General features: G+C 37.5%; 1 protein-coding gene across 1 annotated transcript in view; it reads left to right on the top strand.

Moving 5' to 3' along the window:
- The window catches only part of TTC3 (tetratricopeptide repeat domain 3), a 126,734-nt gene that overhangs the window by 90,579 nt on the left and 19,087 nt on the right, over positions 1-17,068 (top strand). Inside the window, 14 exon segments of the mRNA XM_054290020.1 lie at positions 1,242-1,364; positions 1,490-1,591; positions 1,925-2,017; positions 2,279-2,343; positions 3,047-3,183; positions 6,180-6,491; positions 9,110-9,190; positions 9,193-9,372; positions 10,559-10,605; positions 12,664-12,720; positions 13,730-13,806; positions 13,922-14,071; positions 14,866-15,706; positions 16,965-17,030. Coding sequence (XP_054145995.1) covers positions 1,242-1,364; positions 1,490-1,591; positions 1,925-2,017; positions 2,279-2,343; positions 3,047-3,183; positions 6,180-6,491; positions 9,110-9,190; positions 9,193-9,372; positions 10,559-10,605; positions 12,664-12,720; positions 13,730-13,806; positions 13,922-14,071; positions 14,866-15,706; positions 16,965-17,030 — 2,331 coding nt within the window.

Here is a 17,068-nt window from a genome sequence, read left to right as displayed (position 1 = left end):
ATCCCATGATGTGAACCCAGACCCACACACTGAAGCAGCACAGAACGTGAAAAATAGAAAAGCTCAAACCTGCAGTTTGTGGTAGGAGCAGCATTTCTGGGTTTTTTTGCTATTAAAAACCAGCCTCAGGATTCCTCAGAGGATCCATCCATCCATGGTCAGGGAGCTCTGCACGATGCAGATCTCTGCCAGCCTTCATCAGGGCTCTGCTCTTGGTGTGCTCTTGGCTCCCCATCCCATGATGTGAACCCAGACCCACTAAAGCAGCACAGAATGTGAAAAACAGCAAAGCTCAAACCTGAGGCATGGTTTCCACATGAAATCCCTGAATTCCCTGATTCCACATGGAATCTTTCCCTCAGGAGTTACCCTGGGACACCTCCCTGCTTCCCCAGGGCCAGCCCTGAGCTTGGTCCTCAGCCCAGGTGCCAGGTGAGGCACTCTGGAAATGCCGGGGATCTTCAGAAATGACCAAAAAAACCCCATTTTTTCCCCAATAATCTGTTTAATCATTTGGGCAATGATAAAACCATTTGGACAATGGGACACTGGCCCAGGATGAACCTGGGTTTTTCTGGGGGTGTGAGGCTGGGAGCTCTCAGCTGCCAGCACTTCAGGCAACCCCTGGAATATTTTGGCCGTAAAAGGCCAATCTTGCCTGGTTTCACTAGAAAACAGTTTAATATTATATTATTTTTTGGGATTAGTCACTGCTCTGCCTAGAGGGATGTGTTTCACTGCTGTCCCCAGGAGTTTGTGAGTAGAAGTTGAATTTTTTCCTGTTTCTGTGCTATTTTACCTCTGATTATTCTGTGTTTTCCAGATGGCTTTAAGGAATTTAAGGAATTGTAGAAGTTGAATTTTTTCCTGTTTCTGTGTACTTTAACTCTGAGTATTCTGTGTTTTCCAGATGGCTTTAAGGAATTGTAGAAGTTGAATTTTTTCCTGTTTCTGTGCACTTTAACTCTGATTATTCTGTGTTTTGCAGATGGCTTTAAGGAATTATAGAAGTTGAATTTTTTCCTGGTTCTGTGCTATTTTAACTCTGATTATTCTGTGTTTTGCAGATGGCTTTAAGGAATTTAAGGAATTGTAGAAGTTGAATTTTTTCCTGTTTCTGTGCACTTTAACTCTGACCATTCTGTGTTTTCCAGATGGCTTTAAGGAATTTAAGGAATTGTAGAAGTTGAATTTTTTCCTGTTTCTGTGCTCTTTAACTCTGACCATTCTGTGTTTTCCAGATGGCTTTAAGGAATTATATTGAGGAATGTAAATTCCCCCCAAAGCCAGATGCTGTTTGTCGATATCAGCAGTGCCATGGCTACTCCAAAATCCAAATATATTTTACAGACCCAGACTTTAAGGTAAATTTTCAGTTTGAAAAGTGAAACTTGATCTATTTTCTGCCCCTTTTTATATGGTGTGCTAAGCTCAGCACTGCTTTTTGTTGTGGTTTGATTTAAAAATGTTCAATTTTTGCCACTTTTAGGGTTTTATACGTGCTATCTGCTGTCAGCAGTGTAGAGTGGAATTCCACATCAGCTGCTGGAAAAAGCTGAAAACAGCGAGCTACAGTGATAAAAATGATAAGGTGAGGCCTTTGCCACGCTGCAATTTTTAATTTTTTTTAAGATCATAGCATTGAGATATGTCAAGGAATTCCACAAAATTCTGCAGCCAGGATAAAATGAAGGGAAATCTGGAACTCCTAAAATTACTCTGGAAGTTTTGGGTGTGAGGTTGGAGGAGGGAGTCCAAGAATAAAAAATGCCACAGATTTTCCATGATTTTTGATTTTCTGCCCATCCCAGGAAGAGTTTGGGGTTGTGTTTGGTCACCTCAAATTGAGGAATTAATTTGTGCAGGGGTATAAATGATGTGTGGATTTAATTGCCTCTGTCGTGTGTGTCCTTTTCTCCTGCAGGATTTCCTTAAGGAAATGTGTTTTACTCCTGATTGTAAAGGCCTTATTTCCAAAATAGTTATTTTCAGTCCTCCTGGGGTGGTAAAATGTGAAGTAAGTACGGTCATGTTTTATGTGAAATCAATTGGAATGTTAATGGGGATAAAGTGAAAATGAGGATAACTGCAAAAATAAAAAAAAAGAATTCAATAATCCATCAGGAATCGCTCCCTGAGGCACAGGAAAATGGAGAATTCTCCCCAGAATTATGAATTCTCCCCAGGGCAATACTGACCTGAGAGAAGCAGAAATGATTGTGGGGTTTGTTTTGCCATAACCCGAATTGAATTCCTGTCCTGTCCCTTGTTTTGGCAGTTTGAACAAAAAATCCCAAAACTGAAGGAACCCCCAAGGGCCTGTATAAAACAGAAATGCACCAGGTAAGATTTGTCCTTTTTTAATTGATTTGAGAGCAAAGCAGGAGGGGTTTTCCTGCCTTTTCACAAATATTTTGGAAAGTTATCCTTGCCCTTTGCCTGATAAACCAAAAAAATTTGGTAAAATCCAATATAATCCAGTGGTAAAAGGATTTAAATTGTCCCACAGAATTTATTCTGTGTGAATGTTTAGAAAGTGTAAATAAAAATGCATTTTATGCTGCTGCTTTAGTTATTGATACTCAGATATTTCATATAACTGAGTTGGCAATTTTTTTGGTCAATTAACCTTTAAATAATGAGGAATTAAGCTGAGAGGACAAACAAAACAGATTTTTAAAAATGAAATGAATAAAATGTTAATATTTGGTTGAAAATGCTGAGTTATAAATTAAGAATAAGAATATTGGAGCCAATCCTAATTTAAACATCTTTAGTGGGAGTAAAAGTTGGCACAACTTGAGAAAATCAATATTTTAATGAATTTTTGTGCTCTCTGCTCCTAAGTGAAGACCACTTCCATTGCATTTGTACTTTCCAGTGTGATGTTTAATTTAAACATCTTTAGTGGGAGTAAAAGTTGGCACAACTTGAGGAAATCAATATTTTAATGAATTTTTGTGGTCTCTGCTCCATAGTGAAGCCCCCTTTTACTGCATTTGTACTCTCCAGTGTGATTTTTACCCCTCAATTAACCTTTTCGCAGCCTCAGGAACATCAAGATAAAGCAAGAAAAGAAGAAGTGGCGAAAAGAGGCGCGAGCGAAGGCCGGGAGCTCGGCCAGGAGGGAGGCTGAGGAGGAGCAGGAGGGGCGCGAGCGGCCCCAGGGCGGCCAGCACAGGGGTGGGTGACGGTGGGGACTGGGCTGGGGGCCCATGGGAGGGGGAGCTCTGGGGGCTCTGGGGCAGCTCTGGGGGCTCTGGGGGCTCTGGGGCAGCTCTGGGGCAGCTCTGGGGCAGCTCTGGGGGCTCTGGGGGCTCTGGGGCAGCTCTGGGGCAGCTCTGGGGCAGCTCTGGGGGCTCTGGGGCAGCTCTGGGGCAGCTCTGGGGCAGCTCTGGGGGCTCTGGGGCAGCTCTGGGGCAGCTCTGGGGGCTCTGGGGGCTCTGGGGCAGCTCTGGGGCAGCTCTGGGGCAGCTCTGGGGCAGCTCTGGGGGCTCTGGGGCAGCTCTGGGGGCTCTGGGGGCTCTGGGGCAGCTCTGGGGCAGCTCTGGGGTCCCGGGAGCTCCGGGCTGGGACAGGGCGGGGTCAGAGCTGGGTTGGGTGATCCTGGAGGGAATTTCCAGCCCCGGATCTCCGGGGGTTCTGGGGTTCTGAGCCCAGATTTTCTGGGGTTCTGGGGTTCTGATCCCAGTTTCCCTGGGGTTCTGGGATTCTGATCCCAGTTTTTCTGGGGTTCTGATCCCAGTTTCCCTGGGATTCTGGGGTTCTGATCCCAGTTTCCCTGGGATTCTGGGGTTCTGATCCCAGTTTTCCTGGGGTTCTGAGTCAGCACAAAGCAGTGGGATCAGCGTTCTGAGCATCCCCAGCTCAGTCCCAGCAGAATCCTCACACTGAGCGTCACCCCCTGTGAGAAATTGGCATTTTTACCGTTTTTACTTCAGACAGATTTTATTTCACTTCTGGTTTTGTTGCTGGGGGATGTTCCCGTGTGTGGCTAATAATTGTTGGGGTCCCAGGATGAGGTGAGAGATGAGAATTGACTCCAAGTTCTCAGAAGGCTGATGTACATTACATTACATTACATTACATTACATTACATTATATTATATAATGTTATATTATATTATACCATAGCATATCATAGCATATTATAGCATATTACATTATATGATAGCATATTATATGATAGCATATTATATTATAACATGTTATATCATTTATATAATTTATATTATTTATTATATTTATTATATTACATTGTGTATATATATTACATTATAGTATAGTATATAATATACTATGCTATAATATATATATTATAATATACATATATATAATATATATAATATATATTATATAATATATATAATATATATAATATATAGTATATTAATAAATATAATTTATATATTATAATAATAATTTATATATTATAGTATGTTACATTTATTATAGTATATTATATTTATTATAGCAATTTATATTATATTATATTGTATTACATTACATTACATTATATTATATTACATTATAGTATATTATATTTATTATAGCAATCATAATTATATTATATTTATTATAATTATATTAATTATATTCTCTTTATTATAACTATGTTATATTTATCATATTTGCTAATATAATATAATATAATATAATATAATATAATATAATATAATATAATTTAATGTAATATAATGTAATATAATGTAGTGTAATGTAATGTAATGTAATATAATGTAATGTAATGTAATATAATATAATATAATATAATATAATATCATATAGCACTAAAACTGTACTAAGGAAAGAGAAAGGAGACATCAGAAGGCTCGAAAAGAATAAATAATAAAAATCTGTGATTGACCAGAGTCCCAACACAGCTGGACTGGGATTGGTCATTAATTAAAAACAATTCACATGGAACATCTAAGATGCACCTGTTGGTAAATGATCTCCAAACCCCTTTCCAAGCACTCAGAGAATTATTGTTTACATTTCTTTTCTGAGGCTTCTCAGCAGAAAAATCCTGGTGAAGGGATTTTACATAAAATGTCCCAGTGACAACTGTGGGGTTTCATTCCTGTCTGATTTAATTCCTTGTACAAAACCTCAATTTTCCCTTGGCTGGTTCCTGCAGGGTCGGCCTGGAGCGGGGAAAGGCTCCAATTCCGAGTGAACCCTTTGGAAAGGGATGAACCCGTTGGAAAAAGCACCTGGGGACCCTGCTAGAGAAAAAAATATCTGAAATAAAGACAGAGGGGTCTTGAAAAGTACATTCCAGATGATTGGGGAAAATAAAAACATTTCAGTCTGTGGCTCTGAAGGCATTTAAAGCTTCCGCTTTTCCTTGCTGGATGTTGGCTGCTCCACAGTGCAGAGCTGGGAATTCCCTGCAGCTTCTCAGGGCACAGGAAAAAGGGGGGATTTTGGGAAATTTATATTGGGTCTGTATTATCAATTTGGGATGTAATTAATTTATCATTTCCCAGGATTCCCTGTTGAATACTCTGGGTGTATTTTTTCAATCCCATGCTTGGTGTTCTCTGGGTACCCATTCCCTGTTTGATGGCATATCCTGGAAATTTGGGAGATTTTGGCTTCCCTGTGAATTTGTATATTACTATAATTATAATTTATTGTTATTATCATTATTATTATTATTATTGTTATTGTTATTGTTATTGTTATTGTTATTATTATTACTATTACTATTACTATTACTATTATTACTATTATTATTACTATTATTATTACTATTGTTATTGTTATTTCATTTATTTCCTGTTTGTTTTGTTTTCAGTCTTTGCTCTCTCCTCTCCTCTGGCTCATCTTTACTTGTGATCCTTGGAGCCACTGCAGGTCACTGTGACCTCATCCTTAAATCTGGGCAAGGAGTTTGCTCCTTTAAACAAAAATTTAAATAAGCATTGGATCAAATTCCTAATTCTCAGGATGTATGGAAAAAAAGAATTCTTTAAATCCTGTAATTCTCAGTGTAAAACAATTGCAAACACCACTTAAATTATCTGTACTTTTTAAGTTGGTTTTTGAAGGTTTTTGAGCTTTTTAAAGTTTTTGAGCTTTTCAAAGTAGCTTTTTTAGTTGGAATTGTGGTAAGGACAATGAAATCCTGCCGGTTTTGTGCTTTTGAAATTGGAATATTTTGACTTTTCCAGGTCCTGGCCAGGATTTGTACGCCGGGGACCAAATCCTGCAGCACATCCGGCGCAATTCCGAGAAGATCAAAGCCGCTGTCCCCGACACTGCCAAATTATTGAAGGAGTTGCTGGCCTGGGGGGTGATCGGAGAGGAGGATTTCAGCTCTTATTCCCAAATCCACGCTCCCCAGGAGGTGCTGGAGCGGCTGCTGAGCTCCGTGATCCAGGAGCGGAGCCGGGTGCGGAGCCGGGGCTTCCTGCACGTGCTGAGCCAGCTGGGAGAGGCGGATGCCAAAGTGCTCAAGTGGCTGCAGCACCTGGATCACCGCGGTGGGTTCTGGGCACAGGAAATTCTCCTTTTTCCTCATTTGGAACTGCAATTTAAAACTTCTCCTCTTTGTCCTGTCCCTGGTTTACTGAGGGGAACAAAACCAGGGTGCCTCAGGAGCTCGGCAGGGATTTGGCAGAGAAAATTCACTGATTCAATGGCCTTAACATTCCAGCATGGGTTTAACTGCTGATATTTGTAGCAATAATCTGGTTTTGGAGAGTTAATAATGGGGTTTTGCCGTTAATCTTGGACATCATTTCGTGTTGGTGCTCTGCAGTTTCATGTTGAGTTTATAATTCTGCAGCTGGGAGAGGCGGATGCCAAAGTGCTCAAGTGGCTGCAGCACCTGGATCACCGCGGTGGGTTCTGGGCACAGGAAATTCTCCTTTTTCCTCATTTGGAACTGCAATTTAAAACTTCTCCTCTTTGTCCTGTCCCTGGTTTACTGAGGGGAGCGCAGCCTGGGTGAGCCAGGAGCTCGGCAGAGAAAGTTCAAAAATTTTAAATTTTAAAATTCCAGAATGGGTTTAAATGCTGATGTTTGTAGCAATAATCTGGTTTTGGAGAGTAAATAATGGTGGGTTTTGCCCTGAAACTTGGAATTAATTGTGTATTGCTGCGCTGCAGTTTCCTGTTGGGTTCTGGGAGCACAGGAAATTCTCCTTTTTCCTCATTTGGAACTGCAAAGTGAATCTTCTCCTCTTTGTCCTGTCCCTGGTTTCCAGAGGGGAACAAAACCAGGGTGCCTCAGGAGCTCGGCAGGGATTTGGCAGAGAAAATTCACTGATTCAATGGCCTTAACATTCCAGCATGGGTTTAACTGCTGATATTTTTAGCAATAATCTGGTTTTGGAGAGTAAATAATGGGGTTTTGGCATTAAACTTGGAAGCAATTTCATGTTGGTGCTCTGCAGTTTGCTGTTGGGTTTATAATTCTCCAGCTGGGCGAATTACAAGCACACGAAGTGCACAAGTGGCTGCAGCACCTGGATCACCGGGGTGGGTTCTGACAGCACAGAAAATTCTCCTTTTTCCTCCTTTGAAACACCAAAGTAAAACTTCTCTTTGTCCTGTCCCTGGTTTGCTGAGGGGAACACAGCCTGGGTGACCCAGGAGCTCAGCAGAGAAAATGCCAACAGTTTTTAAATGGTGTTAAGATTCCAGAATGGGTCTAAAAATTGAACAATTTTTAAATGGCCTTAAAATTCCAGGATGGGTTTAAATGCTGATATTTGTAGCAATAATCTGATTTTTGGAGAGTAAATAATGGTGGAGTTTTGCCATGCAACTTGGAAATAATTTCGTGTTGGTGCTCTGCAGTTTCCTGTTGGGTTTATAATGAAAAAAAAAAACCCTGGGATTTTGGGGTTGTTAATTTTGCTTTACCACATCCATATCCTTCCTAGAATTCATAGAATTCTATTCTATTCCATTCCATTCTATTCTATTCTATTCTATTCCATTCCATTCCATTCCATTCTATCTAATCCATTTTATTCCATTTTATTCCATTCCATTTTATTCCATTCCATTCCATTCCATTCCATTCCATTCCATTCCATTCCATTTTATTCCATTTTATTCCATTCCATTCCATTCCATTCCATCCCATCCCATCCCATCCCATCCCACTGAATTTTTACCAACCCCATTGTTCATTTTTTGTTTGCATTTCCGGGACACAAAAGCTCTCACGCCATCTGTACATTGAATTTCTACACCAAACTCCTGCCCTTTTGAAGAGCAATATTGCATTTTCAGCATTAAATATTTAAACCTGGAATGAAATATTGGGATTTTTTTTTCCAAGAATTCATAGAATTCTATTCTATTCTGTTCTATTCTATTCTATTCTATTCCATTCCATTCCATTCCATTCCATTCATCTAATCCATTTTATTCCATTCCATTCCATTCCATTCATCTAATCCATTTTATTCCATTCCATTCCATTCAATTCCATCTAATCCATTCCATTCCATTCCATTCCATCTAATCCATTTTATTCCATTTTATTCCTTTCCATTCCATTCCATTCCATTCCATTCCATCTAATCCATTTTATTCCATTCCATTCCATTCCATTCCATTCCATTCCATTCCATTCCATTCCATCTAATCCATTTTATTTTATTCCATTCCATTCCATTCCATTCCATTCCATTCCATTCCATCTAATCCATTTTATTCCATTCCATTCCATTCCATTCCATTCCATTCCATTCCATCTAATCCATTTTATTTTATTCCATTCCATTCCATTCCATTCCATTCCATTCCATTCCATTCCATTCCATTTTATTCCATTTTATTCCATTCCATTCCATTCCATTCCATTCCATTCTATCTAATCCATTTTATTTTATTCCATTCCATTCCATTCCATTCCATTCCATTCCATTCCATTCCATTCCATCTAATCCATTTTATTCCATCCCATCCCATCCCACTGAATTTTTACCAACCCCATTGTTCATTTTTTGTTTGCATTTCCGGGACACAAAAGCTCTCACGCCATCTGTACATTGAATTTCTACACCAAACTCCTGCCCTTTTGAAGAGCAATATCGCATTTTAAGCCTTAAAAATTTAAATTTTTTTTTTCCATCTTTTTCAGGTCTGACAGCCACAAAAGATTTTCTCCTTCGATATGGCCAAGTTCTGCAAGAGCTTGACTTTTCTGTTTTAACCCCGCTGTGGAGCAGAAATACGGCGGTAAATTTGATACCGTGGCAGCTGAGGGCGGAAAGAAAGAAATTTGTGATTATTTCCTCGCCCCTCCCCTGGAGAAATCGCGGTGTTTTATTTGGCTTTTGGAAGAAAACAGAGAACATTTCCCACAGCTCCACCGAGCTTTAGATGAATTCTTCGATAAAATGGGTGAGCGACCAAAGGGATCGAACGTTTCCGGTAAAAATTCATTTTATTGGGAATTTTTAGCGTGAAAATCCTGCGGGTGTGGAGCTGCTGTGGTGGTGTTGGGTGAAGGATTAGAGCAATAATTCCTGTGATTTCACAGTTAAATTGTAAATTAATTAAAATATTCTTATTTCCAGCGATCACTGTGAATTTTATCCTTCCCACGGATGATCCACCATTATATTTTCACAATTAAAATGTAAATTAATTAAAATATTGTTATTTCCATCGATCACCGTGACTTTTGTCCGTCCCACGGATGATCCAACCATTATATTTTCACAGTTAAATTGTAAATTAATTAAAATATTCTTATTTCCATCAATCACCATGAATTTTGTCCATTCCATTCCATCTAATGGAATTTTGTCCTTCCCACAGATGATCCACCATTATATTTTCACAATTAAATTGTAAATTAATTAAAATATTGTTATTTCCATCGATCACCGTGACTTTTGTCCTTCCCACAGCTGATCCACCATTATATTTTCACAGTTAAATTGTAAATTAATTAAAATATTGTTATTTCCATCGATCACCATGAATTTTATCCTTCCCACAGATGACCCACCATTATATTTTCACAATTAAATTGTAAATTAATTAAAATATTCTTATTTCCATCGATCACCATGAATTTTATCCTTCCCACAGATGATCCACCATTATATTTTCACAATTAAATTGTAAATTAATTAAAATATTCTTATTTCCATCGATCACCATGAATTTTATCCTTCCCACAGATGATCCACCATTATATTTTCACAGTTAAATTGTAAATTAATTAAAATATTGTTATTTCCATTGATCACCATGACTTTTGTCCTTCCCACAATGACCCAACCATTATATTTTCACAGTTAAATTGTAAATTAATTAAAATATTCTTATTTCCATCGATCACCATGAATTTTGTCCATTCCATTCCATCTAATGGAATTTTGTCCTTCCCACGGATGACCCAACCATTATATTTTCACAATTAAAATGTAAATTAATTAAAATATTGTTACTTCCATCGATCACCATGAATTTTGTCCTTCCCACGGATGATCCACCATTATATTTTCACAATTAAAATGTAAATTAATTAAAATATTGTTATTTCCATCGATCACCATGACTTTTGTCCTTCCCACAGATGACCCAACCATTATATTAAAGAAGCAGGGAAATGAGAATTTATCAGTAAGTGAATTTTATTTCTCTTTGGCCTCAGCTCACAAAGAACTTTCTGCTGTTTCAGAAAATGAAATATTTTGCAGCCTGGTCGTCCAGATTTATTGGAATTTAAATCTAAAACAGATTTAATTTCTTAATGTATTTGATACTTGATGCTAAAACAGAATTTAATTTCTGAAATTATTTGATACTTGAATTATTTAATAATAATTTTCCAAGTGTGCCTCATTCTGAATCACTCTTTGATTGGTGTCATCATTAAAATCCAATTGGCAGAAACAGATTTTGGATTTCAGTTTTTTTATTGAAATTCTTGCCTGCAGTAAAATTTACCTTTGCAAATCCAGGATTTGCTTTTGGTTCACAGTAAAGCTTTAGAGTTAATTCATGCACATATTAAGAAATTCAGAATTTTTAGTGTGCACATTAATAAAATGCAGAAATTTTAATTTGCACGTTAATAAAATGCAGAATTTTTAATTTGCACGTTAATAAAATGCAGAATTTTTAATTTGCACGTTAATAAAATGAAGAAATTTAAATGTACACATGAATAAAATGCAGTTTTTAATACAATAATAAAATTCAGAATTTTTAATGTGCACACTAAACAAATGCAGAATTTTTAATTTTTACGTTAATAAAACGAAGAAATTTAAATGTACACATTAATGAAATGCAGTTTTTAATGCAGACATTAAAAAAATTCAGAATTTTTAATGTGCACTTACATAAAATGTGAACTTTTTAATGTACGGATTCACAAAATGCAGAATTCTAAAGTGTACATTAATAAAATGAAGAATTTTAAATGTTAATGTTAATAAAATTCAGAGTTTTTTATGTACGTGCTAAGGAAAGGCAGATTTTTTAAAAAATCTACACATTAATAAAATGCAGAAATTTTAATTTGCATGTTAATAAAATGAAGAAATTTAAATGTACACATTCATAAAGTGCAGTTTTTAATACACACAATAATAAAATTCAGAATTTTTACTGTGCACACTAAACAAATGCAGAATTTTTAATTTTCACGTTAATAAAACGAAGAAGTTTAAATGTACACATTAATAAAGTGCAGTTTTTAATGCAAACAATAATAAAATTCAGAATTTTTAATGTGCACTTAAATAAAATGTCAACTTTTTAATGTACAGATTCACAAAATGAAGAATTCTAAAGTGTACCTTAATAAAATGAGGAATTTTAAATGTAAATGTTAATAAAATTCAGAGTTTTTAATGTACGTGCTAAGGAAAGGCAGATTTTTTAAAAATCTACACATTAATAAAATGCAGAAATTTTAATTTGCATGTTAATAAAATGAAGAAATTTAAATGTACACATTCATAAAGTGCAGTTTTTAATGCACACATTAATAAAATTCAGAGTTTTTCATGTGCACATTAATAAAATGCAGAATTTTTAATTTGTATGTTAATAAAATGAAGATATTTAAATGCACACATTAATGAAATTCAGAATTTTTAATGTGCACATTAACAAAATGCAGACTTTTTAATGCACATATTAAAAAATGCAGAATTTGAAAGTGTACATTAATAAAATGAAGAATTTTAAATGTACATGTTAATGAAATGCAGATTTTTTAAAATCCGCACATTCATGAAATGAGAATTTTGAATATACATCCTAATGAAATACAGATTTTTTTTAAATCTACACAATTATTACATCCAGAATTTTACTGTGCGTGTTAATGAGGTGCAGATTTTTAAAAAAATCTACACATTAATTACTTGCAGAACATTTAATGTACACATGAATAAAATTCAGATTTTTAAATGTACACATTAAAAAAATGCAGATTTTTTTTTTTTTTTTTTTTTTGCTTTTCCATTTCATGAATGAAATGAAAACCAGCACAAGAAAACTGCTTTGATTTTAGCATTAAAATAATTAAAATAATTTTTCCTGTTCTTGGGTCATCCCAATCCTGTTAACGAATAATTCAAATTTAATTTCCTCCATCTTTGCCTTCCTTGGAAAGCTGAAGCAACATTTGCCAATCCTGTGCCTTCGTTTCCTTTTCTGTTTCAGAATAATGAAATCAAAGTTAAAAATAAAAACAGGAAGAAGAATTTGAAAGATTCAAAGGTCAGTAACTTCGGACCAAGCAGGTGCCATTTATTTACTGCTAAAAACCCACCTAAAATTGGGATTTTTTTTACATTTCTGGCATTTAGGTGGATGGGAGCTTTTTTGTAAATAGCTTGAGGAGATTCCTCACTGAAGTGGCTTCTCCTGAAGTAAAATTAAGCTGTTAATATTTAAATTATGCCATTTGGTTCAAATTTATCAGCATAAAAGCAAATTTTAAATTTATTTATGACTCACTTTGGCTCTGACTGGAGGCACCTTGCACTGGCTTAATTCTGAATTATTGTTGGGATTTTAATTTTCCATGTGGGAAGATGGGAATTTGGTTCAAAAATTCCATTTCATGCTCAGGAATGTTATTAATTTTGTTATGAATTTTTCATTATTTTATAGAGTTTATTGGAATATTAATCTGCCTGAGTTTTCTGCTGCCTTTTGGAGGATTTTGCTTTATTGAAAACCTCATGCCCTCACCTCTTTATCATTTTTCTAGAATTTCAAGAGTAAACTTCAGATTTTTTTTTCCTCAGGATTTATTTTTCTGACTTAGGTGCATTTATTTGCGTATTTTTAAATTAATAGATAATAAAAATAAAGACAATTTAAGTGTCTATAATGGGATAGACAGATATAATAATAACCAGAGTGACATGTGGAATTAGGGATAATTCCTGCTTGTGGTAAATTTGTTACAGCCTCAAATTTAAAAGAAAGTTTAATTAAAATTTTGATGAAATTGGTTAAAAAAGAGGGATTTGGGTCTGAATATCCCAATTTCTTTTTCCCAAATAAGTTCTGAAGAAGGAATTAATATCTTTAAATTAAAAATTAATTAAGCTGGGACTCAGCACTGATAATTTTACCTGGAAATTTTGCAGTTCATAATGAACATGATGAATTTAAAGACCAAAATTCAATGTAAATAAGTTACTCCTGCTCTTTGCAGTGGATTATGTTACCTGAGTTTTTGTGAGGCAAAAACTAAAAGAAATCCGTTTTTAATTAGTCTATTTTAGTATTATCCAGTGGAGTTAGTACAGCACCACGAGAAGAAGAGAAGATATTTATAGAAGAAAATAATGTGTGAGTATTTGATTCTGCTTTTATTGCCCAAACTCCAAACTGCAGGAGAAGAATCCCTGAAAAACACCAAGGCTGCCTTAACTTGATTTTTCTTTCTCTGATTTTCAAGGTACAGAGATTTTCCAAATGAAAATCCCTTTGTAGTCCCAGAACATCTCCAGGATCAACTGGAGGAATTCGAAGCTCGTTATAATATTGCAAATAGTAACAATTATCAGATTAATAATAATAATAATCCAGATCCAATCTCTGAGAATTTATATGAGTGAGTATCGATTTCTGTGTTTGGGGGTTCAGGGGGTTGAATTTTACTTCATAATTTTAATAATTCTTGGGATTAATTGCAATCCTGGTGGGTGTGTAATTTTAATAATTTTTGGGATTAATTGGAATCCTGGTGGGTGTGGTGTGATCCAATCTCTGAGAATTTATATGAGTATCAATTTCTGTGTTTGGGAGCTTCAGGAAGTTGAATTTTACTTCATAATTTTAATAATTTATTGGATTAATTGGAATCCTGGTGGGTGTGGTGTGATCCAATCTCTGAGAATTTATATGAGTATCAATTTCTGTGTTTGGGGGCTTCAGGGGTTTGAATTTTACATCATAATTTTAATAATTTATTGGATTAATTGGAATCCTGGTGGGTGTGTAATTTTAATAATTTTTGGGATTAATTGGAATCCTGGTGGGTGTGATGTGATCCAATCTCTGAGAATTTATATGAGTGAGTATCAATTTCTGTGTTTGGGGGCTTCAGGGGGTTGAATTTTACTTCATAATTTTAATAATTTTTGGGATTAATTGCAATCCTGGTGGGTGTGGTGTGATCCAATCTCTGAGAATTTATGAGTGAGTATCGATTTCTGTGTTTGGGGGCTTCAGGGGGTTGAATTTTACTTCATAATTTTAATATTTTTTGGGATTAATTGCAATCCTGGTGGGTGGGGCGTGTCTATGAAGGAGTGGGTTGAATTGACTGAAGGAATGGATTAAATGGATCGGAGGAATGGATGAAAAACTTGAATTAATTATAATAATTCTGGGGTTTTTTTAAAGTTATTTCTCTCAAATCTTGGAAGAACATGGCCCTCTGGAAATTAATAATAAATTGCTGATTGGGGAATATGAAAATTTCCCTGAGGAGACGCGGAAGGTGGTGGAAGATGGGGGCGGCCTTGAGGCCTTCCTGCTGAAATCCCTCCGGTTCATCATGCTGGATAACCTGATTGGCCTGAAGAAGCACTCGGCCCTTTTTGAAGGAGATCCAAGCAGAAATGAAATTAAAGATGAAAATCCACCTGGGGAATGCCCGGGGAATCCTGCCCACAGCAAGCCGCCCCTCAATCCCTATGCCCAGGAGTTCAAACCTCTCTCGTACCCCGTGGGTGCCCCTTTGGCAGCAGCTCCAGAATTCTCAGATTATCACACCCAGCAGTATTTCCCCTGCTCCTTCCCTGCTCCCTGCGCTCCTGGAAATCCTCTAAAAAACGAAAATATTGATTCCATGGAAAGCCAGGCTCCGTTTTCAGGTGTTTTACTGAAAGGCTTCGAGCCTGCAGGCCCGGCTGTGTTTTTGCCTCAGAGCTCCTGGGGTTATCAGTATGGAATATTGCCCCTGGCACAGGCCGGGTTTATTTATGCTGATCCTGCAGCTCCTCAGGAACGTCTGCACTCAGCAATCCCAGCTGGGAAATGCAGCCCTGAGCTTTTCGTGCCAGGTGAAATCCAGGAGTACAAAGGCCCTTGGGGCCAAGTGGAGAACTTGGATAAAAAGGATTCTGCTTTACCAAATGGCTCGGATGAAGCTGAGGGTGATAAATGTGTTAAAAAGGAAAAAGGAAAGAAAAATCAAGACGGGATGAAGGGCAGTCCTCACACAAAGATGGTGGCAGTGCAGGTAAGGAGTGGGGAAAATGCTGGGGAGATTTTATAGGTTATATTTGATAGGAGCAGCCTGGGACAGTGGGAGGTGTCCCTGCCACGGCAGGGGTGGCACCGGGTGAGTTTCAGGACATTCCTGTGCTGGCAGGAAAGGCTGGCACAGCTGGCATTGCTCACCTGCACAGGAGAAGCTTTGGGCTGAGCTCAGGGCGGCCTTGCAGGGCCTGGAGGAGCCCCAGGAAAGCTGGAGAGAGACAATGGCCAGGGGATGCAGGGACAGCACACAGGGAATGGCTCCACACTGAGAAATTACAGGTGTAGATCAGACATCAGGAACAATTTCCTCCCTGGCAGGGTGGGCAGGGCTGGGATGGAATTCCACCCCTGGATCCCTGGCAGTGCCCAAGGCCAGGCTGGACACTGGGGCTGGGAGGGGACAGTGGGAGGTGTCCCTGCCCTGGGTGATTTTAGGGTCCCTTCCATGCCCAATTAAGGTTTGCATCTCCTTTCTCTCCCTGGGAGATTCCTGCTAAAAATCCCTGTTGTATCCCTGGTGTAGAGCTCTCCCATTGTTGTGTTTTCATCCCAGACTTAGATTCCAGGCCCAGTTCATGAGCTAAAATTAAATCTTTCCACATGGCAGGGCTGGCACTGGATGAGTTTTAAGGTCCCTCCCAACCCAAACCATTCCATGATTCCTGAGAACTTTCCGTTCCTGTGATTACTCACTTTTCATTTGTAACTCTTCAGAGCTGCTCACTGAATTTTGTTGTTCCTGAAGTTTTTGCAGCTCTTTTTTCCCTGGGTATCACACAGGGAACCGCTGCACGAAAGTTTCACTTTAGAGACGAAGCAAAGTCATTCAGTGTCGTTACTTTTTTCCTTTTGTGATGAGTTCAGGGATTTATTTTCACTTCCACAACATCTGAGGATTTGAATTTGTGGAGAAGAGGAGGCTCAGGGGGAACCTTCTCACTCTCTAGGAGGGTGAGACACTTTCCTGCAAAAGTTCATTTTTCAGACATTTAGAGCATGGCTTTACGTAAAGACTCACAGAACTCCCTGGGATTGCTCGTGGTCAGTGAAATCAGGGAAAGAAAATTAAAAATCCCTTTCAGAAACAGCTCCACAATGTTTTCCTACATCATTTCTAGGCCTGGATTAGAGTTGGATTTATAGAACCCTCAGTGAGGTACAAAAGCTCCAAACCAGAGCAGCTCATCTATGAACCGAGAAGATTTTTAATCAAATTCTAATATTTTTTTGTGTTCTAGGTAAATCAGGAAGTTGCTAATAGGGAAACCAATACTTTGCCTTTCCATCCATTTGAAAATCAACAAGTAAGTTCCTGCACCCTGGTGTACATTTCTCGTGAGGG

The sequence above is a fragment of the Melozone crissalis genome, unplaced genomic scaffold (genome assembly GCF_028551555.1).
Source record: "Melozone crissalis strain CALT ecotype California unplaced genomic scaffold, PUWL_Pcris_2 ptg000075l_1, whole genome shotgun sequence".
Taxonomy (NCBI): domain Eukaryota; kingdom Metazoa; phylum Chordata; class Aves; order Passeriformes; family Passerellidae; genus Melozone; species Melozone crissalis.
The sequence above is the reverse complement of the archived record's forward strand: the minus strand, read 5'-3'. Positions and strand labels throughout refer to the sequence as shown.